This window comes from Bacillus rossius, chromosome 1 (genome assembly GCF_032445375.1).
Source record: "Bacillus rossius redtenbacheri isolate Brsri chromosome 1, Brsri_v3, whole genome shotgun sequence".
In the NCBI taxonomy this organism is placed as follows: domain Eukaryota; kingdom Metazoa; phylum Arthropoda; class Insecta; order Phasmatodea; family Bacillidae; genus Bacillus; species Bacillus rossius.
The window spans coordinates 17,855,224-17,870,083 of NC_086330.1; the positions used below are offsets into that span (position 1 = coordinate 17,855,224).

General features: G+C 37.3%; 1 protein-coding gene across 2 annotated transcripts in view; it reads right to left on the minus strand.

The window, feature by feature from the left end:
• The window catches only part of LOC134532737 (small conductance calcium-activated potassium channel protein), a 768,096-nt gene that overhangs the window by 203,052 nt on the left and 550,184 nt on the right, over positions 1–14,860 (minus strand). For both annotated transcript variants that reach the window (XM_063369557.1, XM_063369548.1), the window contains one exon: positions 5,839–6,210. In XM_063369557.1, coding sequence (XP_063225627.1) covers positions 5,839–6,210 — 372 coding nt within the window. The remainder of the gene's footprint in view (positions 1–5,838; positions 6,211–14,860) is intronic.

Genomic DNA, 14,860 nt, shown 5'->3' on the forward strand with positions numbered 1-14,860 from the left:
TTAACTTAAAACTCGCATTATTTTGTTCATAGCGTAAATAACCATAATGTTCGATCATAAATTCTAGTGACGCGTAATATTAATTCACGTATTCAGTATCACACTTAAAATACATATATAACAGTACAATTTTTTCGTAAGATTTTCTCTCTTTTGTGCGCTTAAAACGATCCAAAGCTTTCCCAGCGGCACAAAGGAATAATTCATGTCGGATAAACGGAGAAAGAGCGATGGCTCGATAAAAGTGGTGGTTTGGTAAAAAAGGGACAATTCTAAGAAAATGCTTTGAAGTCACCATAGTTTTACATGGTAGAGTTTAAATTAACAAAAAATACTGTCAAAATTATTTTTAGTGTATTTAAAATGCCTTCTTTTTTTTGTGTTTACACTATTATAAAACTGTAACAGAAATATGTATGTTTGGTTGGTTTGACCATTACGCAAAAACCACCGGACCGATTTTGATGAAGCACTTTGTGTGTAATAGCTTATGCTTAGAATTAAAAACAGGTATATATTTTTTTCTCGTTACGATCAAGGGAGTCGTAGATATAAAAAAAAACATTTTTTTTCACAATCAAGTGTGACCTATATAAAACGGGCTCCCATGTCAAGTGCATTAATATTGAAGAGTGTCAGTTTTGATTGGCCCTTGCACTGGATGCCCCTTAAAGTCGCGGGTAAAAGCTGGTGTAATATTATAATATCTGTGTTTTTTGTGTGACTTAAACGACCCTAAGCAATTTAAAAAAATATTTTGTTGGCTGTCAATCATGTTGTCAGCGTGTTCATGAGATTAGGAACCGTAGAGAAAAAAAATCTCAAGATATTTAATCATTTTCTGTTGGGCAACGATTTAGAGAAACTTTACAATATATGAGTATGAATTGCATAATTCACTATCCCGTGTGGCTATGAATGTAGTATTTTTTTAGCCAATGCACATTATTGTTCGTCGTGAATAGTTTATTTAAATTGAGTCCATATACGATTGTTTTCCTATAATGCAGTACTAGCATGAGTGCAGCATTTTCGTCTTTAAATAGTAGAGTATTTTCTTTATGGCTGACAATGTAGGTTCGTTTCCAAACCAAGTTTTGTGAGCAACAACAACCTTATGGCTGACATGTGACATTGTATTGCTCTCTCACACACAAATTACCATAAAGTCTCTGAAACTACTTGGCCTTACAAAAATATGTATTTTAAGATATTAAGACATTGAATTGTAGCTTTGAATGCAAAGGGAGAAACTATTTTAAAAAATTCTAGTTTAAAACAAAAAAAAACTCTTTCGAAATCAGGTTCAAAATTTTTTTCTAGTTTTATATAGATCCATAACAATCATGAAAAATAATTTTCTTAGTTCTAATCAACAATTGGCGACTAAATTTTGTGAAGTTCACTGCGGAGAAATCTTTATTAAAGGGGAATCTAACTCTCTCCGATTTTTGGTTGGAGTCCTTAAACGTACATGTAATGACATACTTATTTAAATTAAAGGAAATATAGTTAATATGACGAGACACTGTAGGGTATAATCCCCACCTGAAAGAAATGCGATACTAGGATTAACACATCACAAAAACAACATTTCCCCTGTTTCACAATTAACACAAAACTTGATTTTAACTCGAATAAAAAAGACTACATAAAGCGCTCAAGATTAATCCTGTTTAAAGGCGGATATATGTTTGACACTTTAAAGCTACAGTTTTAATGCATCCCAGAATTTAACTGTTGACAAAGACAAGCTCGAATATATTTGCTACTTAATTATAGAGAACAGTTTTAAATTAAATCTTAATTCAAGTAATAGTCATTTCAATGTTGCATTTCAATAACCTGCACTACGTAAATATTCTTAATATTTACTTGTTATAGCATTCAGCAAAGAATTAATGCTATATATTTTGTGCTATTAACTCGTTATTTTTCTTTGCTGTGATTCAAATATTTCCTTTAACATTTTCATAAGTAAGTACTTATAATTTTTGAATTTCTCTGTGTAAGAAAATTTAGGGTGAAGATAAAATTATTTAACTACCTACATATTCATGAATTACCCGGAGAGAATCATTTAAAATCATTAATGAATATAATGATTATTTTATTATTAGGTTTTTTATTTTCCATGCCTCTAAATTTCAAGTATAACAGAAGCTTAAAAAATAAATTTTTGAGAAGTATTTTGACCTAATCAATACCAAATACATAAAGAAAATACGTGGAAAAAATTAACTTTTCTGACAAAAAAGAAACGACTGGTTTATAAAAAAGCAAGTTAAAGTTAAAATTATTTTGAGAATATTTTCACTTACTTCATCTATCGACTTACCTTTCCATAAAAGTTTAGAAACAACAAAAATTTTGAACAAATCTTGTACTCTTTATGGGTCAAAAACTGTATCCAAAATTATTTATTTTAAAAAAATTTATAGATGTTCTTGTCCAAGGTAGGTTTTTAAGCTAAACGATAAAAGTACAATTTTAATTTTTTTTAGTAACTGATCTGTCTGTACTAGTTTTTTTTAAATCAATATTGCTTAGAGAACTTCACATGTCCAATAAGCAGAATAATTAAGATCAAGAATAACTTTCTAAAAGAAAAATATAAAATAGGTTTAGAATTCAGAAAACTGTTTAAGAGAAAATAACAAAATAATTTGATGGAAGTAGCTTATATTATAAAACATTTGGAGATTTATTTCAATTCAGTTTATATAATTATCAGTAATCAACGAAAATTTAGACGAACAAATACCTTACAGTCAATGAATGCCAGGCCACCACGTATTTTTTACGTTGGCTTCTCAAATCACGGTTCGACATACCTTAGATACGATCGTTGTTATCACAAGTGAGAGAAGAGGTAGATGTTACCAACTGTCTGTGCGTTTTCCCGACGAACTCCTTTCTTACTACAATTACACTCCGTCGTCTATCCTTTGTTCATTCCTCGTGTGGTTTGAGATGTAAGTCATTACCCAGCTCGTTTTCATTTCAAACCCCTCTCAACCCCTGTGGATGATTATTATTTGTATAGAACATCAGATTCATTGTTATTTTACTACACTGACGTCTTTAAAGGAATCCATCCATGGCGAGAAGTTATATCTTAAATGCAAATTACATAAACATTTTAACTCAATTTATTTTTTAATGTTAACCTTATATCAGACTATAGTATTTTAAATATTTAAAATATTTGAAAGTGGGAAAGTTAAAACACTTATAAAAATTAATTTCCTGTTAATAAAAAAACATATTTTTGAGCGAAATTTTTCTAGATAATAAATAATTAAACAAGTACTGTATTTATGTAGGCAAATTATATCTACGAATACATTTTTTTGTATTATTATATTTTTGGTTTAATACTTGTTTAGAAATGGACTTTTCTGTTGGTTAAAGTTGTGTGTTGCAGCTTACATAAATACGCAGTGAATTACAATGTGAGATAAAACTCCTCATAAATTTCGTTGATAAAGCGAGCAAGTTGCCACAAGCTAGGAGCAACTGCGGTGCGAACAAAAGGGTGCGATGGATTCACCTCCTAGATAAAAACTTTGTGTAGTCAAGTATATTTGATTTAAATAAACATATATTTGCAATTTTATTCAAATATGGCTACTTTTTTTTAATTTTTGACTAGATACAAGCTTAGAAATAATTTTTTATGCCAGTAATAAAACCTTAATTTACTCTTTTTAATAAACGTGTAAAGTGACAAATAATCTGACAGATTAAAACACGTTAATGCGAACTATATTAATCAATTAAAATAAAAGTAAGTGATTAAAATCAACAAATCCAACTAGTGTAATGTTAACGAATTTTACGCGGAAACTCATTAAAATAACAAGTATATGTTACAATTAAAATAATACTTATATTATAAAGAAAAATAGCCAAAAAAACCACTTCCCATTATTTTGATTGTTATTTGTATTAAATAAATAAAATTATTATGAATTTGAGTTAAAGAAATACAATTTTCAGTTGGTTTTTTCTGAGGCATTAATCAGAACTTTCTTTTATCGTAAGATGTATAACTTATTGCTGACAAACGTCACTTAACTAACGTCACTTAACTAACAAAAAATGTCATAAAATATAAATATTTATTAATTGAAATATTTAAAACATACTTATGAAGTAAAAATTAGAGAAAATGGTAATTTTAAGAAGTTTCATTTCTAGGTTAATGTATTAAACCATTCACAGTCTAGATTTCGAAAATTTGCAGGAGTTGAGAAAAAATAAAGGGGTTTCTTGAAGTTTTTGAAAATCCATCTTACTTACGATGGAGATAAATTCCAAAGCTAAAAGAACACGTAGTTTTTTTTTTTTTTTTGTGAGATGAAACTTATATAGTTATGTAGCGTTTCAATTCCTCATTCAATATTTGTGCATAGTTTTAAGTGGGTACACATACACAAATCATCTCTATATTTCTCTCTTCACCTCCCTAAATATATTTCTACATTTGTCAATATATATCTCTAACTCTCCCTGTATATATCTCCATAACTGTAACAATATTTATATATATATATATATATATCCATAACACTATCTATCTAGCATATCTCTCCATCTCTCCATCTATATCTACCCTCTATTCTTTACCATTTCTGTCTCTATCTCTGTATTTCTTACTATCTCTCTATTTCTCTATCTCACTATCTCTATATTTATCTATGTATCTTTATCTCTCTCTCAACTCGCGTTCTACCATTAGTATTCTGACCATAGAAAATAGAAACTGTCATAACATACTTACTGGTAATCATCCGATACGATTTAATTGCCATGGATACGCAGAAGGCATCAACAATGAAAAATCCCGTTGTTATGCAGAGGAATAAAGCTTAAAAATAAAATGACTAAATTTCATCAAAAATAATGAAATTTTGCCTTGAGGGTTAGTTTTATCGAAATCTCACCGAGACCTTACCCTTGTTTCGAATGTCAAGTGTGCAAAGTTTCAACTCAATCGGATGAACGATGCGTGATCACATAGAATATGAACAAACAAACAAATATTTTTTTTTAAATATAAGAAGATAGAGCGAATTTTTCACCAAAGTTAATGGAGTAAGACATGTGAATTACAAACCACGGAAATGAGGAAAGGAATCGCTAATATGTTTCAGTAAGGAACTACCTCTGTACATGCTGCATTGATTCCAGTTCAAACCACGGAAAATCTAAGTGTACGGAAAAGTGTTCTAAGTCGTTCCAAAGCTGTCACAACTTCACTCTGAGGCACAACGAGCTGGCTTACGTGCCATCATGTGCCTAAAATGTCGGTCTAGCACCTGTTGTTCAAGCATCTCTCGGCCTACAGCACTGCCACTTATCGGCTTGCGGTTAGAGCTGTCCAAGTTTGATTCAAGATTTCTATTCCAAGCTAAACTTTGATAACCACGTGACACAGGCGTGCATCCGCAAGCCTGCCGCAAGCTTGATGCGAGCTTGAGTCAAGCTGCAAAGACTCTTTGCTGAAGGGGGCTGAAAGTTTCGAACGTTTACGAAAATTCTGATCGCATGAGGGGAATAATCGGGTACGTGGTGGGGGAACAGGTAGAGGTTGAGACGACAAGGGGAGAGGTATAAACGGCGTAGCATAATTGTACACTTGCATGCTTGCATACTTCCACACATGCACATGTTCATACTTTCTCAATAGAAAAAATTTAGGGCTCGCATACTTGCATAAATATTTTTTGATATGCGACTTCAGGCTTTTGTCGAACGTTGACTTTATGGGAGTAAGTCTATGAACAAACCCAAATGCCAGATAGAGAGAGAGAATGCAGGAGAGGGACTTACCTTGGTGTACACGTACGCGCTGGACAGCTCGTTCTCTATCACCATCACGATGATGCCGAACATGCCCATGACGAGCGCGTAGTCGCTGATGCGCTTGCGCTTCTCGAAGAGCGCCTTGCGCCGCCCCAGGCGGTAGCCCACGTTGGGCTTGTGCTTGCCCTGGGAGCCGCCGCCGGCGGTGTTGGCGCCGCCGCTCTCCAGGGAGCCGCCCTTGCACAGGCCGCGCTCCTCCGTGTACCTGGGGTACTCGGCGTGCACGCCCACCAGCGCGATGCCCGCCTCCTCAGCCGCCGCGCCGCCGGGGCCCTCCTTGCTGCCCTGCAGGCCCTTCATCGAGCCCGGGATGGACAGCGTGGACACGGGCTTCCGCAGCTGTGGGCCACCACACCACCGGCACGTCTCAGCTTCCCGGGACTCCGGGGCTCCGGCGGGTCTCGGGGAGAACTCGGGGCACACATAGCTAGTCGACTGTAGTGGATATCAGGAGCGCGTACCAGCTTCAACGGCACCGAGGAGGTTTGGGAATACGGGAGGGACACATAGCTAGTCGACTGCATTGGATATCAGGAGCACATCACAATCTCCGGGGTTTCAGCAAGTCAGGGAAAACGGGAGGCACACATAGTTGGTCAACTGTAGTGGATATAAGCAGCACGTACCAGCTCCGAAGGCACCAAGGAGGTCTGGGAATATGGGAGGCACACATAGCTAGTCGACTGTAGTGGATATCAGGAGCACGTACCAGCTCCGAAGGCACCAAGGAGGTTTCGGAATACGGGAGGCACACATAGCAAGTCGACTGCATCGGATATCAGGAGTATGTCACAATCTCCGGGGTTTCAGCGAGTCAGGGAAAACGGGAGGCACACATAGTTGGTCAACTGTAGTGGATATAAGGAACGCTTCGCAGCTTCGGAGGCACCAAGGAGGTTTGGGAATACGGGAGGTACACAAAGCTAGTCGACTGTAGTGGATATTAGGAGCACCTACCAGCTTCGACGACACCGAGGAGGTTTGGGAATACGGGAGGCACACATAGCTAGTCGACTGTAGTGGATATCAGGAGCACGTACCAGCTCCGAAGGCACCAAGAAGGTTTGGGAATATGGGAGGCACACATAGCTAGTCGACTGTAGTGGATATCAGGAGCACGTACCAGCTCCGAAGGCACCAAGGAGGTTTCGGAATACGGGAGGTACACATAGCAAGTCGACTGCATTGGATATCAGGAACACGTCACAATCTCCGGGGTTTCAGCGAGTCAGGGAAAACGGGAGGCACACATAGTTGGTCAACTGTAGTGGATATAAGGAGCGCTTCGCAGCTTCGGAGGCACCAAGGAGGTTTGGGAATACGGGAGGTACACATAGCTAGTCGACTGTAGTGGATATTAGGAGCACCTACCAGCTCCGAAGGCACCAAGGAGGTTTGGGAATACGGGAGGCACACATAGCTAGTCAACTGTAGTGGATATTAGGAGCACATACCAGCTTCAGGGCAACCAAGGAGATTTTGGAATACGGGAGGCACACATAGGTGGTCAACTGTAGTGGATATCAGGAGCACGTCACAGCCTCCAAGGCTCCAGTGGGTCAAGGAGTACAGGGGGCACACATAGTTGGTCAACTGTAGTGGATATCAGGAGCACATTCCAGCTTCGAGGCCACAAAGGAGGTTTGGGAATACGGGAGGCCCACATAGCTAGTCAACTATAGCGCATATCAGGAGTACATCACAGCTTCGAGGGCACCAAGGAGGTTTGGGAATACGGGAGGCACACATAGGTGGTCAACTTTAGTGGATATCAGGAGCACGTCACAGCCACTAAGGCTCCAGTGGGTCAAGGAATACGGGGGCACACATAGTTGGTCAACTGTAGTGGATATCAGGAGCACATTCCAGCTTCGAGGCCACCAAGGAGGTTTGGGAATACAGGAGGCACACATAGCTAGTCAACTGTAGTGGATATTAGGCGCACGTACCAGCTTCGAGGGCACCAAGGAGGTTTGGGAATACGGTAGGCATACATTGCTAATCAAGAAAAACCATAGAAATAGTATATATAAGGAGGACATCATTGTTTCGAGGGCACCAATCTGATATGGAAAAACCGAAAGTTACTCATAGGTAGTAAAGAAAAACTAAATTAATAGCAGATCCTAGATCATTACAAATTCTAAAGCACCAAGTATGTTTGGAAAGTTAGGATGTATACAGATCTAGTTAGGAAAACTATAGTAATAGCAGATTCCAGGATGACCTCACAGTTTTGACAGCTCCAAGAAAGTTAAAAAAAAAATGCCATGAACATACGCAGAGGTTGTCAGTCAGAAAATAAATAGCAGTCACCAGGAGCACATAATGCTTTAAAAAAATCTAGGATGTTTGTGCAAAGGGAAGACAAAGAGATAGTCTGAAAAACAATACAAATAATTACTACTATGCGAAGAAAAAAAGTGGTGGGATATTAGTGAGCTATACAGGGCTTTTAAGGAAAAACAATAATTGTTAGTTGCCGAGATTACATCTCACCTTAAAGAGCACCAGGAATTTTAAAAACTAAATTATGTCCAAGTAACATGTCAGGAAACAGCAACAATAATATAATATAAAAAACTTCAACAAATTTTGATAGCATTAATAATGGAAAATAATACAGATGTTACAATGAACAGATAAAGTTAAAAAAAGTAAAACACTACTTGGATTACATAACACCTTCAGTAGATTAGGAAAAAAGAATTTTCTGAATGAACAGTGAACAACTTATAAAAGACAACAGTAAAAACACAGGACGCAGAAATATCAAAGAAAGTTATACTGTAAATTATACTCAATTTTTAAGCATTGATAGAACCAAAGAATTTAGGATCTAACAGGGATGTTCTTAAATTTTTCACATTAAAATTTTGTACATGAGAAGTACTATGCAATATAAGATATAAGAGACAGCCAATTAATTTTAAGCACTCACTTTAAAAAGCTAACACAAGAAGTGCCTTCTAAAAACAAATTCCTCAATGACTCATTGCAGTAAAATTACACAAAAACATTATTAATGTGTTTTTTATGCATAAAACTGTTGTTTTTAAAAGATTTTTCTTTACTACTGCCAAAATAATTTCACAAATTTAATTAATTTTGAAATTTTGTTTAAATATTTTGTATTTTCAGAAATAAAACATGTAGATTCGTTAAAAAATACTTTTGAGAACTGTAAATTTTAAAAGTTTTTAAATAAAAATTTACAAGTAATTCGATTTTTTTATTAGAAATAATTTAAAAACAATTTCGCTTCTTAATATCATACAATAGTTTTAGGACAGAAAAAAGAAAGATAATTACCGAAAAATACTGCTTGATTATAAATACACGACGAATTTAAAAGTGAGGACATTAAAGGTGAAAAATGTTTCTTTAATGTTTCCAGGACATTTTAATTTTAATTTCGTTCGATAATCAAATAAACCCTTTGTCTTCTGACCTGGTACCAAACAGACGCGTTCCTGTATCGTTGGCAGTGAGTAACAAGGAAGTAATTGTTTACATAAATTACGTGAAGCAAGTCATACCGTGTAATATAATACATTGGGAACTTAAAAAAAATTGTAGAATGTGTGAGACGTTCACGCAACTTTAACCAAAGGATCCTTTAATTAACTCCAAAGTTGATTTCAATTGGAAACTGAACGTGAAATATATCTGTATTTTTTTTCGAAGCCTCCACAACATGGAAATTTTTATCGGCAGTAATTTACTTCACTTTTATAATTTTTGCCATCCAATTTTAAGGCAAGTTTATTTACTCTTTCAAGTCAACCATATGAGAGTACTAGATAAACATAAAATAACGTATACTCCCTTTGACTGGCTTAGCCAAAGACTATAGTTGCATTTGTACCAACATATAGGCCCTGAAAGACACAAGGATGCATAGGAGGACAAAAGAGACCATTCCTTTCACGAAAGGTTGCATCGGTGACTCTGCCTTGCAACTATATGGAAAGTCAATAAAAATGGCTGACATGCTTGGTGATACGTTTTCCAAGGATATTTTCCTTTGAACCATTTTATTTTCTGCTCTAAAGCTAAAACCAGCAAACCATTTTGTCCTAGTAAACCTAGAAAAATTCATGAAGCACCTGAAATGATTTGAAGGAATATTGGCCGAAGATTCAATGTTATCATATTCATGACATAATAAGAAATAGCAGTTATAGTTTTAAAAGGATTAAAAGTGTGTAACATATCCGTCAAATAATAAGTAATACTGCCAATAACAACATTTTAAGAATAGCAAGTTTGTAAAGCAAGTAGAAATCGGTAGCAAAGCTTATAACAGTATGCTACTTGTAACTCATAGTTCCGTCCATCTGCGTCCCTGATGAAGGCCGAAGCGCAGCGCTGAAAATATTTTTTTTTCCTAACCTAACTAAAACTAAGTGTATTTTGGAGAGGTCCGGGTTAGGGAGGGACCTAGGTGCGTCTCAGGCCGAAGCCTATACGCCTAGTCATGCTGGGATTAGCCATGCAAGGAGAGGGTCACATGCATCATGTGCTAGGAGGGGATTGGCCAGCCATGGCAGCGATTGGCGCCATGACTAACTCCCCTCACTCTTAAATCTAGACTATAACTAGAGATAGGTTGGGCCCAGGTAAAACCTGCATAGACACAGGGAAAACCCTGGGTACATTCATGCGGGATGCAAATTGGCATGCATTACGTGTAGGAATTTACAGGAGACAGAGGATGGTCTGGATGAAGTGTTGGACAGAGTAGAAAAGAGTCTACCATGCGGGGGTTGGGCACTTGGACTCGTGGTCCGCTTTTCCAGTTGCGCTGAAAAGACGGGATGGCTGAGAGCACGAAGCCGCCCGAAGAGTGCCGAAGTTGCGCGAAGAGTGCCGAAGCTGCGCGAATGAGATAGAGCGCTGCTCGTGCCGAACGGAAATGAGATCCGAGCGCGGGGGTGGAATCAGGGCTGCCACTCATGGGTTTTTCCACCCAGATCTGGGTTTTTCCGATGGTGTTTGGGTTTCTGGGTTTTTAAATAATGAATTCCAACAATTCTAGGTTTTTTATAATTTTAATTATTTTTATACCTAAAACAATAATAAAGGTAGTAACTACTGTATCTGTTGCAATATCTGTTTGATAAATGCAAACAAGTCTATGCGTTTCACACACAAAAAAAACATATAAACACAAAACTAGTTTTCAAGAAGCTAAGTCGAATATTAAATTAGACACATTCTTCAAAGAGGCTTGCAGAACACAAAACCAATGCAACAATTAACCTTCAAACCGATCTTGTAGAATCAGACTCTGAATAAAGACTAACGTTCATAATGCAGTTTTATAAAAACAATTACCGGTTTAAAGAATGTAGTGATGGTGTTTGTTTTGTCATGTATATATTTGTAGGTTTTTTTATGATATGTGCTGGTCCAAGAATTATTTATACAGCCATTTTGCTGCAGTGTAATTTTCTTGTATTGGTTGTATTTAACAGTTTTCAGTCTTGTAAGGTAATTAATTGTTTTATATTAAAACCAGTTATGTTTATATTTTTGAATTAGTACGCAAACATTTTCAACGATAGCATTTTAGACGCATCTGGGTTTTTTACCCATGTGTCTGGGTTTTTTTGTAGGTTATCTAGGTTTTTCATGAATATCAGAGTGGCAGCCCTGGGTGGAATCCTGCCTCCTTTCGATGGCGTCACGCCACACAACGCTCTTTAATGGCCACTTTGAGATAAGAGGTTTTAAACCGCGCAATAATAAGAAGCTATTTAAAGGCCACCACGAATAGATTTTCCTGTAATTATTCGTGCTGCTTAATTGAATGTTGCACATGTTGACAGTAAATTACTGAAGGATTCACAAAAAAAAGAAAATATGAATTTATTGGGTAAAAATTAAAATGTTTTTACCACTTTTTTTCTGCCACCACAGAATACTTGTTAACTTTTCGAGACTAGCAAAAGATTAATAGTTTGTATCCTTCATTTTCGACACCGAAAAACACCAACAAAATTTTACCCTGAGTTGTAGTCTGCATTGCCACTTCGAAAGCTAACTTTCCTGCCCGAACGGATAGAAAATTAGCGATGGACGCCCTACAGAATTTTTTACAAGCTCCAGGAACAAATAGTGTTAAATATTTAAATCAATTCAGATTAAAGAGACTTAAGATATTAAAATGATGAAACCGAAGGATTTTGATTAACGGTTGACGATCATCCGATCATAGCAATCGAGTGACGTAAACATATTATAAACACGACGGTCCACGAAAGAGAAGCAGTCGAGCCATTGTCCCATTACAAATACATAAGGCTCGCCGTTATTATTCTACTTCATTTCAAAAGATTTTCGTAAAATATTTAGATTAATTTGGGGTCTCGCGCGCTATGTTGATTTTCATTTTCTCGTTATTAATATTAGTTAAGGGCTATTTTTTATTGTAAATCAAGCACGATACATTTTGTTGTTCTGTACAAAAAATATTTTTCACAGATATTTCATAAGTGTTATGCAGGATGTCCACAAAAGTATGTCTCAGTTTCAACAGTATATCATAACAGTTTAATTTAGACTATTTACAAAAAATCATACATTGATTTAAGGTAAACTAACCTAGTATTTCTTTAAAATGTGCAATATGTACACCTTTAGCTATACGGCACACATCAAACCTTAAGTTCAATTTTTACCATATTATGATTAACAATTCCGGAGTAATGGAAGCAATAACATCTTCAGTTCTGTGTCTCAACTCATTGGGTAGCGGTTGAATGTAGACACGATTTTTTATAAAGCCTCAAAGGAAGAAAAAAATTCATGGAGTTATGTGAGGTGAATGAGGAGGCCAGCGAAAAAGCGCTCTGTCATCTCGATCATTACGACCAATCCAACGGTCAAGGACTTCGTCGTTAAACCACTCTCGCTCAAAGAGATTCCAATGGGGAGGGACTCCATCGGTTGCCAAATAAAGTTTGCATGTTCACCCTCTACTAATTGGGGAAAGGGCCATTATTTCAACATACCTAGATGGCGCTGCAGTCGAGAAAACAACAAAGCAGTACTCACGCATGCGCTTTACTACAACTTTCTTAGTTACTCTTTAATTGTGACCTTGAACCAAAACTCTACAACGCTTACAGTTGATGCTATTATAATAAATATCTGCGACATTATTTTATGGTCATACTCTATAATGGTTGTAAAATGGCGTGCAAGTGTTTGTAGTTGCCATCACCAAATATTGCAATATGAAAATATTGGTAACTATGGTGAATTAGCATTGACGAAGAGTGGGACAATTTACTGCATCGCTTTCAATATATTTTACACTCCACGCCGCTAGATGTCACACTTAAACAGGTAGGTACACTCCACGTCGCTAGGTTGGCTGACATCACTTGCCTAACATATTTATTACCAGTTTCCCATATTGTCCCTATTACGATAATTGATATCTTTTACGCTCCTTTTTAATACTCGTTATGTAACGCTTGGGATAAATCTGTAAAATATATCTGTGACATAACATAAAAACATTAAGTAGGTATAGCAAAACATTTTTAATAAATAGCACATACGTAGTAGTAATAAGGAGAGATTAACAAAAAAAATCAACACGCCCAAAAGCACAGAAAATTCTGTGGAAGTAATTTCCTCAGAAAAAAATTACAGCGCATACGAACACCGTTGACTTAAAGCGTCGAGTCAGTTACAACAAGAACAGTAAATACAGAAGAAGCTAATACGTTGTAATAACACAGCGACGCAAGACAAACCCAGCGATGAAACGTAACAGGTAAATTTGGAAAACAACGACGACAGCACAGACCAGCACAACAGATTATAGGACTTCCATCACAAAACAGTTGCGATGTTTTGGAAAATGACATCTGCTCACGCCATCAGTCTAAAACAGACTGACTATGGATACTAGATGATAATAAATTTAAAAAAAATATATTTCAAAAATATGTACGAAGTGAATCAGATGAGGATAAAACATGTTGTTCATGGATGTAACCAAGGTTCGGTTAACTTTCAAATTTTTATTGTGGACCAAAATATATGTATTATAATGTATATAATATACATTCAAAGATAAGAGAACCGTGTGCAGGTCTCGTGGTTTTTCAATCAAATACAAGGGAATTCTTTAGTCACAAAACTTCGAAGTACGAGAGAAGGGACTGTAGACCGATTCCTTTCACCACTACATTTGGTCTCAATCAACTGTTTCTTTAATTTTCTTCCGTTAATCCCATACATTTTCTTCTTTTTTATTTCGCGTGGACTCTGGCGCGGGTATTATTGGCTGCATCCAGGATGTAAAGTCTTCAGCAGTTTCGAAGGAAATTTACTGCGGACGAGAACTCGGTTGGAGTGGCTCTTTTTTTTTTTTTCTTGGAAGGGGCAGGTTTCTGGGCCGCGGAAACAGTATTCACGCTAAGGGGTGGCTCTGTGGGGAGGTTTAGGGGTTTGTGGGGAGGGTACAATGGCAGGAATACGATCTCTGAGGGAGTCGTCTCAAGGCCGAAGACCCGAAGTTCCCCGACAGGGGGAGGCCGAATAAATGGTTTCTGGATCGGCGAACGAGGTGAACGTGGAAGGGGTTTGGGGGTGAATGGTGGTCTCTAGAAAAACTGCATTTCGTCCTCTCATCCCTTCCTTTTCGCACCCCCTATTATCCCTCCCCCCCCCCCCCCGGCACATAGACTCCACACGACTTCATCCTTTCCTCCAGGAATATATATATTTTTTGGTCCTTCGTCGCCGCCGGCGGTGCGGGTCGTGTGTCCTTCCAGCGCTCGCTCAATAATGCATGGCTGACCGCTGCCCCCCCCCCCCCTGTGGCTACTGGCCTCGAGGCCCTGTGCGGACAGTGACAGCTGCTGCCGCGCGCGCACGAGCGCAATCGAAACAAACGTCCTACCGACCCCGTCTTCATCTTCTAGGACGGGAATGTCAAGGTGGCCGCCTGCGGGATCCGCACGTA